This window comes from Oryzias latipes, chromosome 14, assembly GCF_053564925.1.
Source record: "Oryzias latipes strain Hd-rR chromosome 14, Olatipes_Hd-rR_3.1".
In the NCBI taxonomy this organism is placed as follows: Eukaryota; Metazoa; Chordata; class Actinopteri; order Beloniformes; family Adrianichthyidae; genus Oryzias; species Oryzias latipes.
This window is the reverse complement of record NC_136250.1, coordinates 18105994-18125382: the sequence shown is the minus strand read 5'-3', so window position 1 is coordinate 18125382 and position 19389 is coordinate 18105994. Positions and strand designations below refer to the sequence as shown.

Sequence of the window (19389 nt, the reverse complement as noted above, 5' to 3'; positions counted from 1 at the left end):
CACCTCTTTTTGTTTTTCTCCATTTGGGTCATTACCTGCATTTGAGTTAAAATGTTTTTCTCGTGCTCCACTGGGGTGTTAAGCATTCTCAACCTCACAGCAAGAAAGCCTTGGTTTGAATCCTTGCTGGGCCCTTTCTGTGTGCAGTTTGCATGTTTTCCCCATGGGTTTTCCCCAGGCACTCCAGCTCCCCCCCTCAGACACAAACACATGCATGTCTCTAAATTGTTCCTGCGTGTTTATGTGAATGTGTGTGATTGTGTGGCCCTGCAACGGGGTAGCGTCCTATCTGGGGTGTACCTCGCCTTCACTTAACAGTAGCTAGGCTATGATCCATCAACCCCATGGCCCTGAAGGGGATTAAACGGGTTTGGAAAATGGATGGATGGAGTTTATTTATTCAAATGTCTGAGTTCCTACCACAAGACCCATTTTCTGCAGTTTTGGGCCCTTCAGTATAGGCTCTTGACAGAGACAGTAACCATCCAAAATGCTGTGTGTGGTAATTGTGACCCGATTTTAAACCAGTTTTTTTCCCCTCATGCTTTGCTCATACAGCCACCTACACACAAATAGTAATCATCACCTTTATGTTTTGCTCAAACGGGGGGTTGACACACTGCATGCTGTTCTGACAAAGCCCAAAGAGAGATTAGCTTTGGTGAAATCCCAACAGGGCTATCAAGTTCACACACCTACACAAACTGTGAGATTGAAGCATACACATTTCTCTTAAAGTTTCCCTTTCATTTTTGTTAAAGGGATCAAAAGAACACGGTTCTCATTAAAAGCTGACTGCAGCTAGACTGTGGTAGACAGCAGAGTGAAAATGTATCTAGTTAGGACTTTCCTGAAAATTAAATCAAGGTTTTTCTCTAATAAATAAAAGCACCAAATTTTTTAAAGTGCGTTTAGTGTGGCTTTGTGAAACTTACTTAGATGGATGTGTCATTTAATACATTTACTGGAATACCCATCTTTATCAACAAGACGATCATTTCATATTTTTATGAAGAATTTTGTGTTTTTACAGTTGACATTAAAAATGTGTTATGATGTAACCACATTATACCACCTTTTTTGGAAATAATGTCAATTGTTTCAATTGTTTAGTATATTTTTTATTTCAGGAATTATTTTGACTGTCAGTCCATAGATTCTCCCACAAACCCCCAAACCCAAAGACATCCACCTTCCTATCGCTCGGATTCTAACAGATAGTGATTTCACCTTGAAAGGGGAACTAGTTGAGCCTGCAAAATTTATTTAAAAGAGCCAAAAGACAATTTACAGTTGCGGCATTTTCCAATTTTTTGTTCTTCTTCTTCTCGCTGAGAGATGTGCCTTGTGGTGTTGGAGAGTTCATAGCGTTAACTGTATTAAACAGGGGATTAATGCCTGGGGCTCTGGATCTCTAGTAATAGCAGACGGAAATACTGATCAAAGGAGTCTAACTGTGCTGTGGGTGTTTGGACTGCCTCTGTCTGCTGCTCTGCATTACAAGAAGATCAGGGTTGGAAGACATGGCACAGAGACAGACAGACAGGGCAGGAGCTTTCTGTAGACTTTCTTCTAATGGGACAAGGGAAGGTTTGATCATGCATAATAAGGGCATGATCCCCATTTCATTTAGGATGTAAAGGTGGAGCTGTTTTTAAACTGCAGGTGGGGTGCACCAATGGTCAGTAGAAGCCAAGCATGTGCCACTGTGCTTTTGACTGTAAAGGCATGTGCATATATGTCTGTGGTATATTTGTGTCCCAGGAGGCACGACTGACACTTACTCCATCTTGTTGCACTTACTTGGACCACAGTATGTCGACAGCAGGAGCAGTCAGAGATGCTCTGCAGCAGCCTGCTCTCATTACACATTGCTGCTAACAACAGCCCAGCACTGTCAGAGCAGTGGATTTACATGTTTACCTGTCCTGCGTGTCAGCAAAAATAAATCAAAAATACCTAATGTCTGATCATAACTTTTCAGTTGAAGTGAAACACTAGCGGGAAAAACACATCACTTCTCCAGGTTATATTTAGTATCTTTGTGACAGTTGGAAACATCAGTAAAACACTCTACATCTATATGATATATGATTTACTGGATGTTTTCAAACTGCTAACTTTTAGGTTTGATAACGCCTGATCTTTATACCAGAATTGAAAAAATATGTTTTTCCTGCACCATAGGGCACACTGGATGTTAAGGTGTACCGTCAATGAATGGGCTATTTTTTTTAACCATATGTCATTTATGAGGCGCCTTACGCAAAACAAATGAGTCAAATATAAGTCTGTCAGCCAGACTTTATTAACTGCGTTCACAGTCATTCTAGAAGGTACACATTAGCCATTAGCTGCGCTAATATAATAAGAATACAATACTTGTCCAACCCCAGACCTTATTTGCAACATGTAAAAAAACAGACTGATATGGTTAAAACAAACATTACTGCAACTACACTAACTCCCAATCTTGTTAGTAGCACGTATAAAGAAATGCAGTATGAGACCGCTAAACGTTAGCTACATTAGTGTATTCATGATAACACCCAACTACACATTTTGACCGAGTGCCATGGATCTCAAAATCGCTTCGACATCAGTAAACACAACCAGAATTGATCCATATATAAAGTGCTCTGTCATTTTTGAAAAAAAATAAGGCTTTTAAGACGGCCTTATAGTTAGAAAAATACGGTGCATGTAAGAAATGTTTGAAGACAACAGCCGGACTTACTGACAATATTATGGCGTTTCATCGCTGCTATAAATTGAACAAGCACAAAGACAACTGATCTGGTGTATTCAGGAACTGAGTGAGTTTATCTTTCAACCACACAGGCCCAATTCTAACCGAGCGACCCTGTGTTTTACAACTACATGCCTGCAATCTTAACTGAGAGGTGATCCTGGGAGCTCACTTCGCTCCTGTGCGCTCCCTGGGTTTGCACGCAGTTTTAAGAGGGCGTTTTTGCCACTTGGGGGCGGGGTTCAGGGGTGTGTTTGTCACCTAGGGGCTGAAACCTTTCTGGTTGATCTGATTTGCTGAAATTTGCATGTCAAATCCGGCGAGGCAGCGAGGCGGGACTTTCAGTTTTCAGAGCAGGGGGTGGCTAAGAGGCGGCTCTTTAGCTGCATGCGGCTCTCTGCATTTTATCATTTTATCATCATCAGAAATTTCGGCCAATCAGATTAACCAGAGAAGTTACCGGCCCCAATTGACAAAAACAGTTGTCTTTGCGCTCGTTCAATTAATGGCAGTGATGAAACGCCTAACAATATGTCTGTATTTCAGCATCACTATGCTGGGATGAAACTGGGACTGACGGAGACAGGATTTTCACTCAGAAATCAGTTCCATTAAGCCCGACTATAATGCCTTTGAGAGTCTTGTGGTTTTTTTGGAACAGACTTTATGGAACAGACTCTGCTATTGTTGGTACACGATGGTGGAAAAAAATGAGTGCAGCTCCATAAATAAATGTTCTGACATTTCGTTAGCTTGAAATGACATCATGGCAAATGTGGGCTGAAATTAAAGCTAAGCATAATCCAATAAAACCTCAGAGTGTGTGACCTTTTGTTTTATTTTATTAGTTTAGGCGTTTTCCTCCTGTTGTTTGTTTTTTCTTTTTACTTTAAATACCATTTTCAATGAAAAAATAATATAATAATAAATAACATTTATGGTTATATTTTTTCATGTTAATACAGATTTTTCTTTAAAACATGGAATTTCTGCTTTGATGTTATTATTATTCAATATTCTAAATTACAAATATGTTTTACTTATCCTTTACATTACAGAAGACCCCTAACATTAAAACTGCTTTTAAATGTAATACTTTTTTACAATTATTGGGAAAAAAAAACTATTCAAAAATCTTTGGTTGGTCTTAAAACAAAAATAACTAAAGATATGTATTTTAATGCAAAAGAATCTACAGTAAAATGCTTATAAATATGATAATTCATCTAAGTTAGATTCAGTAAAAAAAAAAAAAAGAAAGAAAAATGTAAAAGAAAACAAAGACAAAAAACATCTGCGTTTCTTTTTGTTTTGTCCTTTATCTTGTTCAGTTACTTGTTAAGATTGACCCATAAAGATGCTGAATGAAGTCCAGGTGTATCCGTGTTTCAGTGATGATGCATGTGTGCTTTGCATTCTCTGTCATGTATTTACTGCTTCATGTTCAGCTGCAGCCATCAGGGAGTTGGGGGTGCTTGTTATACATAGCAACTGTAAAATTTATGTTAGACTTATCACCACCCCCACACATCTTCATACTGTCACAAATCTTTACTACTATAAGTCTCAACTGGTAATAACTCGGCTTCTGACTATGGCTCTTACTGTTTGATAAATGCTTTGAGGAAAGAAAAGTAAAGGTGAACATTTGACAGAAGCTTTTTTTTTAATATTTAATGTAAAAATTCTGAAGCCACTTCCAATCTGTAAGGAGGAGATCAGATTAGACATCAAAGGGAAAATGTGAAAGATACATCTAGGTTTCAGAAGACAGAATTTTAGAGATGCCACCTTTCATGTCTAAGTCTGTCTTTCTGCATCAATTTGCAAGTTTTCCGGTGATCTGCTCATGGCTCAAGGTGGGTGGAGAACGTGGGAACAACAAAAGCAAAGAAACCTGAGTTGAGTGTGAAGTAAAGGAGGAATATGATAAGGTTATAATGAGGCTGGAAAGAATCCATGAAAGTGGACTCCCTTCAGATGCAGAGGGAGGATGAGATGAGGCAGAGCATAGTCCTGGTTAAAGACACACTCTAATGAAAATTGTCTTTTGGGTGTTCTCAACATGTTCTTGTAGCATTTTTCTCATGATGGTGGAAATACAGTACAGACCAAAAGTTTGGACACACCTTCTCCTCCAAATGAATGAGAACTTTTGGTCTGTACTGTATATTAAGTAAAGTAAGATTACATTTACATTTCTGAGTATATCTAAGTTATTGTGAATCAGGAGCAGATGAAAAAATGTCATTGGAAAAAGCCTGTATCAGTGGTGCTACAGCCAGTGAGCCACAAGCTCCCTTCTCCGCTCCCTTCCAATGCATCCACTTCTAGAAAAATAGATACATGTCTCTTTTCCTTGTTCAAGATGGCATCTGGCTCAAATCTGTTTGTTTGGATGGCTCCAATATTGCTTGACATTTTTGTTCCACCTGTAATGTAAGGTTGGGGTTGTGAGGGGCTGTAGAGGGTTCAGCCACAGACTTTCTACCACTCATTATCAGCTGTAAAAAAAAGTCTACGTGTTTCCATGTGTGGGGCGTCGTTTAAGCTGTCAGAATATTTTTCATCGTGAGCATGTTGACACCTCTTTCCCTGTGTTTGTCAGCTTTGACAGTTTTAAATAGTTTCTGTAGGGCGCTGGCCTGTGTAGATAACTGTGAACAGTCTTACAGTGGAGGAAGAGGTGAGCACAGAGAAAGGTTTATGCCGCTCTGTGGCCTGTAATTGCCTGTAAGGAGTGTGCGAAACAGGCCTCTACAGCCCAAAGAGCTAGAGAGTCAAAGCAATGTTCAGATATCCCACAAGCAGCTGAGAATGTAGGTGTGTCTGCAGCCAACAAAGGAGAAATTGCAGATGTTAGGGTTTTTTTAATGCATGCTATACATCCATTCAGACTGACAGAGTAGCAAAATGTGTTTTTGTTCATTTAAACAGATCCAGTCATGGGTGGACGGGCCCTGCTGGTGGTATCTGTGGGTGTGACCCCACTGGATATAATGGTGCAGTGGAAAATGTCCTGTCACTTGATGGAGGAGCTGCCTGTAGCAGCAGGAAGGAGTGTTGCGACAGGGGCCATGTGTGTTAACCTCTTCCCTTGTCACTTTTTCTGCCCCCACTACCCCTTTATACCCCCCCTCCACCATCTCCATCTTTTTCTCTCCACTCTCTCTTTCCCTCTCCATCCCACTTCACTCTCTCTACCTCCACTCCTCTGTGACAAATTACTCCTGGCGGTTGATTTGTTGGTTGTCAAAAGTGCTTCTTGCGCTGAAGGGACCCCCCACCCCCACCGCCAACCACCCCTCCCACGTGCCTGTCGTCATCACCTCTGCCTCATCTACCCCCCTGCCCAACCCCTTACCACAGCCTGTGTTGAGAAAACTGACATTCTGTCTAATAAGAGCTCATTACATGAGATGTTCACATTGAATGGGTATTAGGTTTCCAACCCTTTCTTTGACAACATTGCTGTGATATGCTGCAGTTTGTGCCCAAAGAGAGGTTTGGAGGGTGGGGGAGTCTTTTCTTTGTCATGAAGGAGGAACTGAAGAGGGAGCAGCAGAGAGAAATGCTTGATAAAGACTTTATGACACAACTATAAATGTCAGTGTTTGTGATAGGCCGCCTGCTGCGGTGAGCAACACAAACAGCTCCTGACAAAGAAATCTTTATCTCTCTGGCAAGATCTGATGAATTAATAGAGTAAGCTGCTTTGCAGAATACCACACTTATAATACACTATAACACACTTAATTCTGGTGCTGGTGCAAAGACAATATAAAGCAGCTAAGCAGCTTAATGCTGATTCATCTCTATTGCAGCACAGCTTCTTTATTTTTTTGAAAGAACACAGATGATACAGTTGGCTTGATGATAAAATCTTATGTCAGTGGTGTAGTGGTTAGCACTCGTGCCACACAAAGAGAAGACCTTAGTTCAACTCCAGGCTGGGTCGTTTCTTTTTGGAGTTTGCATGTTCTCCCCGTGCATGCCTGGGTTTTCTCTGGGCAATCCGGACTCTTCCCACAGACAGAAAAACATGCTTCATGGGATCATTGGTATCTCTAAAGTGCCCCTTGCTGTACGTGTGAGTGTGTGGTCACAACAGACTGGCAACCTGTTGAGGGTGTCCTGCCTTTGCCCAACAGTATTTAGGATAGGCTCCAGCAACCTCATGACCCTGAAAGGGATTTAGCAGGTTATGAAACAATGATAGATGGATAGATTATCCTTTAGCAGAAGAAAATTGAAGTGGTGTTTTCCCCTGAACCTAATCTGTCATATCCTTGTTGAAAATTTTGCAAAGATTCTGCCAAAACTTCAGCTTTTATTGAGGATTGGCCTTCCATCCATCCATCTTCCAAAGCTGTTTAATACCTTATTGCACGGGTGTCAAACTCCAGGCCTTGAGGGTCATTGTCCTACATGTTTTCAACGAACCTGTCATTGTAGCTTAGCAAAAACACACCTATGTAATGAGGAGCAAGTAGGACCGTATTTTTGAGAAACCATTAGAGGCACGGAGTCCAACACCCCTGCTAGAGGGTTGCTGAAGCCTTTCCCAGCTACCACACACTCGCAGCGGTGACAAGAAATAAGATCAGTATACAAAAATTGTGTGAGTATACCTAGAATTGTATCTTTTAACATTAACAAAAGAAAAAAAAGCAATATAAATCCATTTTCAACAAATATTAACTTAATCTTGCCACACAGAAACCCTGTTATAGTCTAAAACAGAAAAGTAGCTTAAAGTGCCTGAAATAGAAAAATCTGTCATTCCTTGTTTAAACTAGAAACATTTTGACCAACTGAACCATTTGATGCTGAGAAAAATAATTCAATCAATAAATAATATTAAATGTTAATTGATCTGAAACATTAACACAGCAGCACCAATATATTTAACAGTTTTAGTCTAAAGAAATAGGTAAAAAACATAGAGGCGATTTTTTTTTTCAGCTGTTTTACTGCATTACCTGCTGTCTTTATGTCAAATACTGACAATGATAGGCAGACAAAGAAAACATTGATAGAAAAATAAAGACACATCATAAAAATGTCTACAATAGTTAATAAAGAATGATATTATTAGCTTGAGCTGAGTAATCTAAAGCCACACGATGATCCTGCTGTTGTACAAACTAGGTAGCGCTCCGCGTGCGCCGTTCCACTTTGCAGCCTAAGCCCACTATCCCTCCCCTTTGCTTCTCACACACGTGAGCCGCGTGTGACAGGAGCAGCTGCAGGGACAGCAGTTCACAGTTTCAGGCTGTTACAAACTCTGTCATATTAACAGATAATTGAAAACCAATAGTGGCACAGATTTTTTTCTAAGCACTGAACCGCTGCCGCCACCGTCCCACGTTAATTGCAAGTATTACATGTGCCTAAAACCGCTGCTACTGTGCGGCTGAGCGCCCCCCCTGGCATCGCATCACTATTTGAGAAGCACTGGGTTTAGGCAAAGCACACAGTCGCCACATAGCCACACACAATTGAATCGGTTAGTTCAAAAGGGGCCCAAGTCCAAAAGGTTTGTTTTTCCTGGAAATTATTTTAGTTGCATAGCTTAAAGGGAGGCTACACCACATGATTAATACTTTACCCAGGTTAAGCACCAGTTCATAGCTTACAAAAGCTATAATATGAATCACCTCACTTTTGTAATTTCAGAGGACTAGCAAACTAAAGTCTCTGGACTTGGGCTCTTCTTGAATTAAACAGGCACGCTGCCATATTGGATAACTAGTGCTGCCATCTATGGGATAAAGCAAAACCCATGCAATGGAGGCCTAAATCCAGGAAATTTGCACTTAATGGATTTTAAATGTCAAGCATAGTCAATACATTACAACGGACTTCGGACTTTTTTGCACATAATCAGATAGCTTTTCCCTTGAAGACCATAGAACATATAATATCTCTATTTTGAAAAATTGTGGACTTGGGCCCCTTTTGAACTAACCGATTCAATTTAGAACCACCATTTAATCCATGATTCCTGTTCTGGACCTGTGGGAAGCAGCTGGAGGGCCTGGAGAAAACCTGCACATGCACGGGAAGAACATGCAGACTCCACACAGAAAAGTTCCAACCAGGATTTGAACTCGGGCCTTCTCGCTGTGAGGCGAGAGTAACCACTACCCCACAGTGCAGCGCAAGGATTGTTCACAATCATCTAATTTTGCCTCCCAACTTTTTATGGTTGTAGATACTTAAAATCCTTAGCCAAAGTCAAGTGTTTTGTTTTGTTTTTTATTAGTTTTTTGCTCAGTTGACTATAATCTTTTTAAATAAGTTTTTCCATAGTAAAAAAACAAAACATATATTGTGTTTTCCCCTTTATGTTTTAAGGATTTTCATAAAGTTTATACAAAAAAAAGGATAATAGCAATTGCACACAACAACATCTCTATTGCAGCAAATGGTCAGTATTTTATACATCTAGTAAATCCAGCAATATAATAAGTTTTCTTTGTTATGCAGCTTTGGTCATGTTTAGCCAAAGATTTAAGAGATAAAGCACCTCAGTGAAGGAAATACAGTAAAATCTCAGACACACAAACAACACACAGTGTTATGTGTGTGTCCGACAGCGGTGTGTGCAGGAGTTTGTGCATTACGCAAAAGCCTAAATGATAATAGATTGATGGTGTTAGCAATGCGTGGGACTCATTTGCGGCGATGATTAGAGTGACAGCTGCTCAGCCAGAGGTGCTTTTCTTCTGCCGGATGTTTCAAAAAAATTTAAAAAAGCCAAAACGTTTCCCTTCAGTCCCACTTGCTGCTCTTTTCACCAGCACTTTCTCTTCTTCAAAAAGTAATGGAATATCTGTTTTTCTTTCAACCCTAGCTATGCAGAAGCTAGATTGCTTTGTGCATCACCATCAAAACACAGAGCAGAGCATTGCAATCCACTTTTGTTCAAAAGTCTAACGGCATCATGTCTCTCTGTCTTTGTGTTAAAAGAGGGGTTAAGCTTTTATCCTATAAATATGGCATGAAAATCCCTCTGTCAACGACACATTCATTCTAAGGCCTGTATTAACATAAAAATGGGGGCTTGTTATAGAGTGAGATTTCAATAAAAAGAACACAAAATGCATTTAATGAAATTCAGATGCTGGGCCTTAGCTCCCTGGATCTCATTAAATGAGCTTTGTGCTGTTTTTCCATCTTTTCTTTGTGGAGGAGATCCTTGAGTGCCCTTAATAATGTAGCAGATTTCATCAAATTCCTGATTTAAAGAGGACAATGTCTGTCTTGTTCACTTGTTCTCATGCCGAAGCCAATCTCCACAGATGTGCTCGCATAGTCTCAGGATCTGACTCATGATGATATTCTGTCTCCTCGTGCATTTTTCTTTGAGTTCATGTTGCTAAAGTTTTGTGAAGGCTCTTCACTCACCCGTTCCCTGTCTCTTTTTCCCTCCCTTCCCCTCTTCTGTTTCTCTTTGCATAGGATTTGGTTTCATAACTTTTGAGAGTGAAGACATCGTAGAGAAAGTCTGTGAAATTCATTTTCATGAAATCAATAACAAAATGGTAAGTCCGCACCTTTTTTCCCCCTCTTTTTCATCTCTAGGTGGATGTTGACGGATTAATATTTGATTTCTTCTTTACCCAACGATTAATGGCAGACTATGCGTGTGTGTGTGTTTGTTTATGTACATAGGCTCACACACACCCACACTGTTTTTCTGTGGGTCTCAGGGATGGGAAGGCAGTGGTGTGTACTGCCCACAAACCGTGAAATTGTGCGGCTGAGTTCTGCCTGTCAGGCTGGGGGACGGGAGAGTGGAGCCTGTCCCTCTGTTTCTGAATCCCTTACCAAACACACACACACAAATACACACACAAACACAGGCAGGGATGTCCACGAATGCAACAGCAAAGCTATTGGCAGAAGCAGAGTTCATTAGTCAGGGATTAACACCTCCCACAGTGAACCGGTGATGCTGCTTTTATTGACACCAGTAATACAGCCTTTTCGAAGCTCTATAGATTTAAGGTCCACCTTTCTAAGACTTCATGCAATGTATGGTAATTGACAAGGTCTGCCCTCAGTGTGTGACATTAGGCCTATCTTCACCCTCTTCCATCCTGCAAACCTCTTGAGAAATCTTGCATCATTTGAACAGCTCTGTGGGCTGTGATTGACTGGAGGGAATACTTGTCTTAGCAGCATTCAGGGGGGCCTCTTCCTTTGCTCGGAGCCTTCACCGTGCCTCTCCTCGGCTTTCCCCAAAACCATCTGACTGACTGGCTCATGGACTGACAGGTCCAGTGTAGTAGAACCGTGTTCACCAGGGAGCCGGTCCAGGTTGCATCAAACCTCAGCAAACATCCCTGCGTGCCTCGACACTGAATACGACGCTGCAACTAAAGCTAAAACAATCGCAAAAAAAAAAAAAAAAAAAGAATGTGACGAACAAAGGTGTATCTGCATGAAAGTCCACTGCTTGAGCTCAAATGCAACTCAATAATCATGATTATAGTATCAGATATCCATAATTTGTTCTGCATTGTTGTATTTTTGCCTTTACTCAACAGAGAACTTTCTGTCTGTACAAAATTCTGTAACATTTAGGTAACTGAATCAAAAACTGACTTTAGAAATTTCTACCTTAAAATCTTTTCTTGAACAGCAGATCCTTGTTTCTAAGAGTTAAAATACTTTTTATAATTTAAATGAATAATGAAAGCAGACTTTCATGACAAAATCAAATAAAATACATATTCGATTTAAAAGCAGTTTGTCAGATACAAGTAACAGATTTATTAAACAACAAAAAAGAGCCCATAACATTTCAAAAGTTGATTATAGCAGAAATGACTTCTTAAAGCTTGTAAGTGATAAGGTTAATTAAGTGTAGGTGTAATCGAGTGTAAAAAAATATCACAGAGAAGCTGTCAAAATAAAATTATATATTTTTTTCTTTGAGCTAACATTTTTAACACTTGTGTATGTAAGAGGTCACGGTTTCTTTTTAATTTATTATAATGTAAACAGAGATAAAATGTCATCTAACCAGCTTTAACTCGTAAGAAGCCATGAGGACATCAGTGTAACAGACAAATCAGTGCAACAGAAAAAACGTGTTTAGTGGTCGTCTTTGTTTGTGCTTTATTCTGCATTATTTAATTATTCAGTAGAAATTGATCTGGGTTCTTGTGGGTTAAAGTAAAACAATGACATGAAAGAAACTAAGTGTGACTAAAAAATAGAAGTTTATGTAAAGTAAAGACTTGGAGAGCCACTAGACAGCAAGGACATTCAAATGTCCAATCATTTTGGAGATAAATCACTTATACATCATCCACTGATGAAAATGTCTTTGAGCCGATGTTGTTGGATGTGATTCACCAAATCAAGAATTGTGGTTTAAAGGATAGAGTTTGAAAAAAAAGAAAAATGTGTTAACCTACTGATCTTAAACAAACCCAATCTAAATCACGCATATGGAAAGTAAGGTAAAACTGCAAACATCAGTTTGTGGTCCTGCACGACAAGTGTCTGGTGAAGTGAGCACCAGCTATTATTCACAGATTTCTGCTGTTTCACTCCTTGCTGCAGAGTGAAACAGTAACATAAGTTCCCTTCTTTGTGAAACTAGATAAAACCATTTAGTGTCGTGAACCATTGTTGTAATTTCCCACATTTTTTTTTTACAAAAAGAAACAAGTTCCCTCTTTTTTTGTCATTCAGCTCCATATTTATCCCTCTCGCAGGCATAATGTAGATTTTAAAATACAAGCATCAGGTGTTGCTACACTCACTCCTAAACCTTTCATGTTTCAAACGGATGAAATAAAGTGTATTGTGTTCCAGAGCTAATCTCTAGTTATCAGATAACCCTTTAAAATATAAAATCCCTTGTTACGTTTAAGGTACTCATGTGGTCAGCTGTGAGAAATGTGCTGTCAGTTCAGTGTTGTCTGTCCAGCTGTTGGAAACATCTGCTCCAGCGGTTATTAACTCGCAAATGGGGCAAGAGTCGGACTAACTTTAACTGCCCTGGGAATCTAACTCTTCTATATCCATTAAAAATTACAGTTTCATTTTCATTCAAGGTCTCTTTGATATAAAAAAAAACTATATTTTTAAGATAAAGTAAGCAAATTGAATGAACAGACCCTCTCCAAGAAAATAGAATATCATGTGTATGCATTCCATAATTCTATTCAAGCAATTCAACTTTTAAAGAGTCTAGATTCAGGGTCCACTATTAAATCAATGTCAAGTATTTATTTGTTTCTTTTTACATTCATTGGTGTTCCAGCTCATGAAACCTACGAAAACAGGATTTAAAAAAAATCTGAATACTGTAAAAAAAAAATTGCCCAGATTTATCAGGTCATGAATGTTTTAAAATGAGTTTCACCAAATAAACATCTACTAATATTAAAGCACCTGCACAATGTAGCTGTTTTTGTGGGTTTTATGAGCTGGAACCCCAATTTATGTAAAACTAAAGACATGAAGTCAAATAAACAGTGGGCCCTGAATCTATATTCTAGGAAAGTGTTAATTTTGAATGGATTTATGGAAATAAATGCCTTTTTCATCATATTTTATTTTTTTAAATGGTCTGTAGTAGGATTTCCTCAATTAATGGTTTAAAACTGAACAGTATGTTATCGGGGAACGGGACGTACTGCTGACTTTTGCATATGGTTACGTTGTCAAATAGGTGTGTTGTGCTAATTTTAACATATAGTGGTCCCTTGCTATATCATGGTTCACCCATTGGTGCAATTTTACGCACTTTTTTTAACGGAGCCCTGTATTCTGTGTCCTCATTGGCTGCTGATCTTGTCAATCAATCTATTAGCAAATTAAAAAAGGATTTTTTTGAATTTTTCGTTTTGTTTTGTTTTATAATACCAAATCATATATCAAATCAAAACATAGTCGTGACACAAAAATTAAGGTTTGAACCGAATCGTGGAAAAGTGAATTGTTGCATCCCTGGAATATAGCAATGTGGTTTCAGGGACCTACATTATGATGTCCTAAAAATGTTGTTTTAATATTTATTACAATTACTTGACAAATATATGGGTAAAATCAATATAGTTCTAAAGACTGCAATCTGGGAATATAGCCTTAAACTTGCTGTCATGTTGCTGCTTGCAAAAATAAAGAAAGGTAAAAATACTTCAATATTTAGATGTTTTTTCTTTTTCTTGAGGGGAGGCTGTATGGTAAAATAAGCACCTAGTTCCTTTGTGTAACTTGACTTTCCCTTGCAGCCGGGATGTTGATGCACTGTTGTGCATTTTGACATTTTCTTGGTTGACATCTGCCACAAAGCTGCAAAAATCTCGTGATTTTGCATACTTACATTCTAGGAACAGCAGCACACAAAGAAAAACAGACTTGAAAACCATTCTGGAAACCTTAAAAGAAAGTAAGAGAAATATTGAAAGAGCACGTCGTGGAAGGACAGCACAAGTTCCAGTTTTCTGATGCTTTTCTCACCTTTTAAGGCTCCCTCTTGACAAAACCTGCAGTACAGTCAGTCTATCTGGATACAGGAAATAAATATGACCCTCAGATGTTCTACAAAGTGTTGACATCTGGGAATATCAGTGAAGAAGAAAAAAGAATTTGTTTGTGAAAGCATTTTTCTGAGCCACAGAAGTGTTTTAAATTATAGGACAGTGCTGGTTATTTGGTTTCTGAAGGACTAGCGCACAAAGTAAAAAATGTCTCCTGTCTTCTTCCTTATAAAGTACCATACAGAAATAGACCTCATCCATCCTGCCATGAGTGTTATCTGAGATGGTTTGTGAATAATTGATGCGGACAGAAATTCCACCCCGCCTGGGAGGCTTGTGGATGAGCAGGACACCCCACCTTCTCCTTGTCCTTCCTCTCAAGAGCTCTGGCAGTGCCGTGGGTCAGTGCCCACTCAGATGTGAGTGACTGAACTTTTAAGTGACCCGTCACCCCGTGTTGATGCCCGACTCTCAAAAGCTGGCTCTTTCTATGCGTGACTACCTCAACATATATAATTAAAACGAAGGTCCTGCTTTGCAAGAGTCTCATAATCTTACCCATCAGCTGCTCTGACGTCTCCTGCTTTTGGAAATGTAAAGATGTGATTAAAGTATTGATCATCCCCTCCAGGGCTCTGCGTCAATGTTGACCCAGGCTTTAGCAACACCATCTGTTATCCTTGTATTAAAAGCAGTTAATATTTTGGAGTAGAAATCAATAGGCAAAAGACGGATTGATCTTATTTTTTACACACAGGTCATTGGAGCAGTAAAGAAACTGTTGTTAAATCTAATTTACAAGGGGGGAAAAAAAGATTCTTTTCAACTACGCACCATTTTATTTTGCATATACAGCTAATTTGTAAAACGATCCATCACATACTCTGATGAGAGAGCGGGGTGGCATTAAAATGAAACTCTTAGAGGTAATGTTCTTTAATAAGATGTAGTGAGTCATCGCAACAGGAGATTCAAATGTTTTCTGGAAAACAAGCTGACTTAAATAAAAAATGATTCCTAAACAGATGTTCTATTGGTTATTCCTGATTCTGCTTTGACTGGTCTGAAATACTGTATGCAGGTGTCATTCATGTCATTCCAAGGAAGCCAATGTTTCCTTTTTTTCCTATAATTAAAACGAATAATTTATCTATTTATGATTTCATTGCTGTGCCTGTTTATTATGCGATGTCTGGCCGTGCTTTATCTCTAAAAGCAAAACAAAGTGCGAGTGATGAGACATATTTGATACTTTGGTTAAAGACCCACTACGATAATCTTTTTATCTATTGTAAACGTGTTCACAGTGATCCTTTAGTTATGATTATGCTGTTTTTAGCCGAAATCAATAAAACTGTATTGTTGTCTCTGACATAGTTTCTGCAGAGCGGCAGGAGTTCATTAAAAGTTTGCCTCTGAGTTGTGGGAGGTACCAATGGTGCATAGTAAGCCCGCCCCCACTTCCCATCCTCCATCTCTTTAAACACTCTCTAGCTTACGGCCCCTCACCCCCAAACTAACATTACTGCTGCAACAAAAAATGGTAAGCAATATTGGAGCTATCCAGCCGTACAGTTTCGTGCCAGATCCTAGCCTGGACAAGGAAAATGAAGACGTCCGTGGATCTAGTCGTCTACGAGTGGATGCGTTAGAAAGGAGAGGGGCTGGGAGCTTCTGGCCCACCGTTTGTAACTTCTATGTCACAACTAAAATCTTTTTCTGAATGCATTTTTCTTGTGTGCTCCTGCTTCACAACAATTTGGCAAAATAAATATTCAGAAATGCAATTTTAATCTTAATTGTCTTCATATATGATCCTCAATCGTCAGAAAAATGCCACAAGAACATGTTAAAAACAGCAAAAACACAATTGGTCTTTAAGTCAGAAAGCATGAGCACAGAATAAAACTTTTCTGTTGTGGCGGTGGGGGCAGAGGAAGGACCCAAATCCAGGCCAACCATCTATATTAAAATAATCTGAAGAAAAAAACAAAGAGCACTGCAAAGCCAGAATACTCAGAAGTCAAAATTAAACAGTTTGCTGGGGAGTAATGGCAACTGGGAAGCTAATCATGAATGAGGTAATGATAAACAAAAAAGGAAAGTAGGACAATTAGTTATTATTAAACAAAAACAATAAAAAATAAACATATACATCTGAGAAAAATAAACTACAAGGTTTAAAAACAGGAATTATATAACATAAAAAAATAAAATATTTAAAGCTAGTTTGAAAATTTGATTACAAAAAATATAAAAAGTAGAAAAAACATAACAGCAAAAACAGATTTATTTATTTTCCATTAAATTTGAAAAACCACCAGAGATATCGTCAGTCCTTAAGTCATTGTGTAGGCCAAACCTGATTAAAAGATAAGATCCTCCAGAGAAAGCAAGCCTGCAACAGATGGTTTGCCCCACAGACGGCCCTTGACCCAAAATAATATGGAGCCCGTCTGAGATCATGGAAAGACTAAAACAGCTGGAGGAGCCTTAATCTGCAGAAAATCTCAAACTACTTCCCAAAAATGTCTAGGAAATGTTTTTCTAAAAATTAAAAAGAAAAATTGGATCCAAATTGATCTTGAAATATTTACCTTTAGGAAAAAGAGATCAGCCCCCCCTGTTTGCAGGACACTGATGTTTAATGATCCATCAAAAATGCATAATGTTTTATAATTTAATGTATTGCTTCTTTCAAATTTTGCTCACTTTAATAATTTATTGTAAATTGTCTGACAGGATAAAAAGGTCCCTGCACAAATGGATTCTTGTTGTTAATGTTACACTAAGTGCTCTGCTTTTAATGCAGTCAAACATAATAGTTGCCAGTAAATGCATAACTTCTTTGACAAAGCAACACAAGCTTTGATCCAGATTCCTGCTCATACTGGGAAAATTTAGTATTAGTAGTAAAAAAAACGAATAAGAAGCTGTTAAATAACTGAATCTGAGTTTTGGTTCCTCGTTGGTTCAAACTCTGAACTCAACGTAAGTAGATCTGTTGACATAAATTCAGAAAAAAACCAGTTTGTGGCTGTTATAATCCAGTGATCCAATTCATGTAAGATCATTCCTATTAGACTACTCTTACTTAACTGTGTTATATGGGTAACCACTTTCAACAGACTTTTTACACAAACAGGGCAACTCACTGACAGCTGTACTACAGGGGAATTTCTGTGATTTTCTTGAGTTCTGTTTTATTCAAAATATGATTTAAATGATCTCTTGCCTCCTAATTGTCAATAGATTGTGAAATCCTTGGTTCTGAAGTTATTGGGCATGTTTCAATAGCTGTCAGAATACACTGTTATGTATTGCCCATTTTGAGAAATGTTGATGTGTGAATATGTTTTTAGAAATTACTACAGTTCATAAGTCATTCAATGGGCCAAACCACAGGACTAATAGGTCGTGTGACCCCTCAATTCATTCACTGCCAGAGTTGGACCCCACTTTTTTGACACAAAGCAGTAGGGCTAATATGAGGAACATAGTGGACAGTCAGCCTAATCTTACAATTTTAAACAGAAGACATTGGTAGTTGATGACAGAAATTGCCATTCAATCGGATATGTGGGGTAGGTAGGGGTCAGGTGGCCTGATATCCGTGTAAATCTGACTCCCAGTAACCTGGAGGATTCTTGTTTATGAGTCTGCACAGATCAAACATTTTACAGTAGCTTTAGTAAGGATTCATATTAAAGCCCAGCATCTGATTGTGTGAGTGCAACAGCTACTAGGTTTGCAAAAGCCTTAGTTGAGCTGGCACAGAGCAGAACAGTTTGAAGCTGTGAAGGGGAAGCTGTTTGTGTGTGGTCCTGATCTGACATTTTCCAAATCAGCCATACACACAATTGGTTACAGCTATAGCATAGATGTGCCAACAGTATGGTGGAAGGAGATTTCTTCATAAAAAAGGCTTAGCTCTTTGGGTTGTTGAAAATTTCTTAGAAAATATTTTTTTAAGTGTGTACATTTTTAACAGTCTTTGAACATCAAGTGGCTAATAAGGGAGCAGGACCACCCCTCGGAGTATTTGCAGTCCCTCGTGGAGCGCTGGCCTGCAAGTCCTGGACTGTAAGTAATTGGATGTTTATCCTTCATTGAAGAAGTAAAGCTTTGAGGGATGAAGGGCTGTGGAAATCCACTTCGCACTCTGCTCACCAAGATGCCCCGTAAAAGCTCACTGATGTTCAGATTTGCTGATTGAGGAAGTGATGGGGGCCATTTGACGTCAAGCTGATGATCATAGTCTCACTTTTGAATGAGTCTCAGTGTGTGCATGGAGACAATCTCGTCCTGCCGTTTAAAAGCGCGATAAGAGAGCAGAGCAGGCACCACAGGGCGCATGCAGCCTCAGAATGACCTCCCATCCCTTACCTTTTATATACTGTATTCCCGCTGAGAAATCATCAGGCATAATGACTTGTGCAAGATATTTGGTCATTGAAGGCATCGTTTGGCTTTTTTGTAAATTTTCCTATCATCATACATCTATATTTACCAACTGTCCTGAATTTCTTATTGTCCATCAACACAAGAATAATAGAGTCTTTAGAGTCACAGGAATTATTGATGTTCTACTTCCATGATGTCCACATGCTTCTGCTTACATATTTAGAACATCTCTCAGCTGTTTGACCTTTTTTTTTTCTTTTTCAAGTCAGTTTCAGGGAAATTGATTTCTTTCATTTATCTCACTCTTTGAATAGCCCACCTATTAACTGGTGCTAGAAAAGTTTTTTTCTCTCTCTAAAACTGTAATCTCCCACCTTCAGACCATAGATTGGACAGTCAGAGCTGTGACAATCCTTAACTATTCAATCTGTGTGTTTTGACTGTTGGACTCAGAGTGGGAGCTGGAGTAAATGAATCACACGCCGTTTCCTTTCTTCTGTCTGCCATTCGGCTGATGGAATCCATTCACTGCTAAAGCTAATAGGAGCTGTACTTCTTCTTCACACACGCACACACACACACACACACACACACACACACATACACATCACTCCCCCAGCGCTCGTCCCTGAAGGACAGTCACTGCCAGTCTATCCCGCCCACGCCTCCCCGTTTTACCTACAAGGTTAATATAGATGGGAGATGTATTGAAAAGGTCACAACTGG

At 39.0% G+C, this 19389-nt stretch overlaps 1 protein-coding gene across 10 annotated transcripts in view; it reads left to right on the top strand.

Annotated features, from left to right (window-relative positions):
* msi2b (musashi RNA-binding protein 2b) overlaps positions 1-19389 on the top strand; it is a 309333-nt gene that overhangs the window by 234157 nt on the left and 55787 nt on the right. For all 10 annotated transcript variants that reach the window (XM_023962334.2, XM_023962331.2, XM_023962333.2 and 7 more), the window contains exon 8: positions 10217-10299. In XM_023962334.2, the coding sequence (XP_023818102.1) occupies positions 10217-10299 (83 nt within the window). The remainder of the gene's footprint in view (positions 1-10216; positions 10300-19389) is intronic.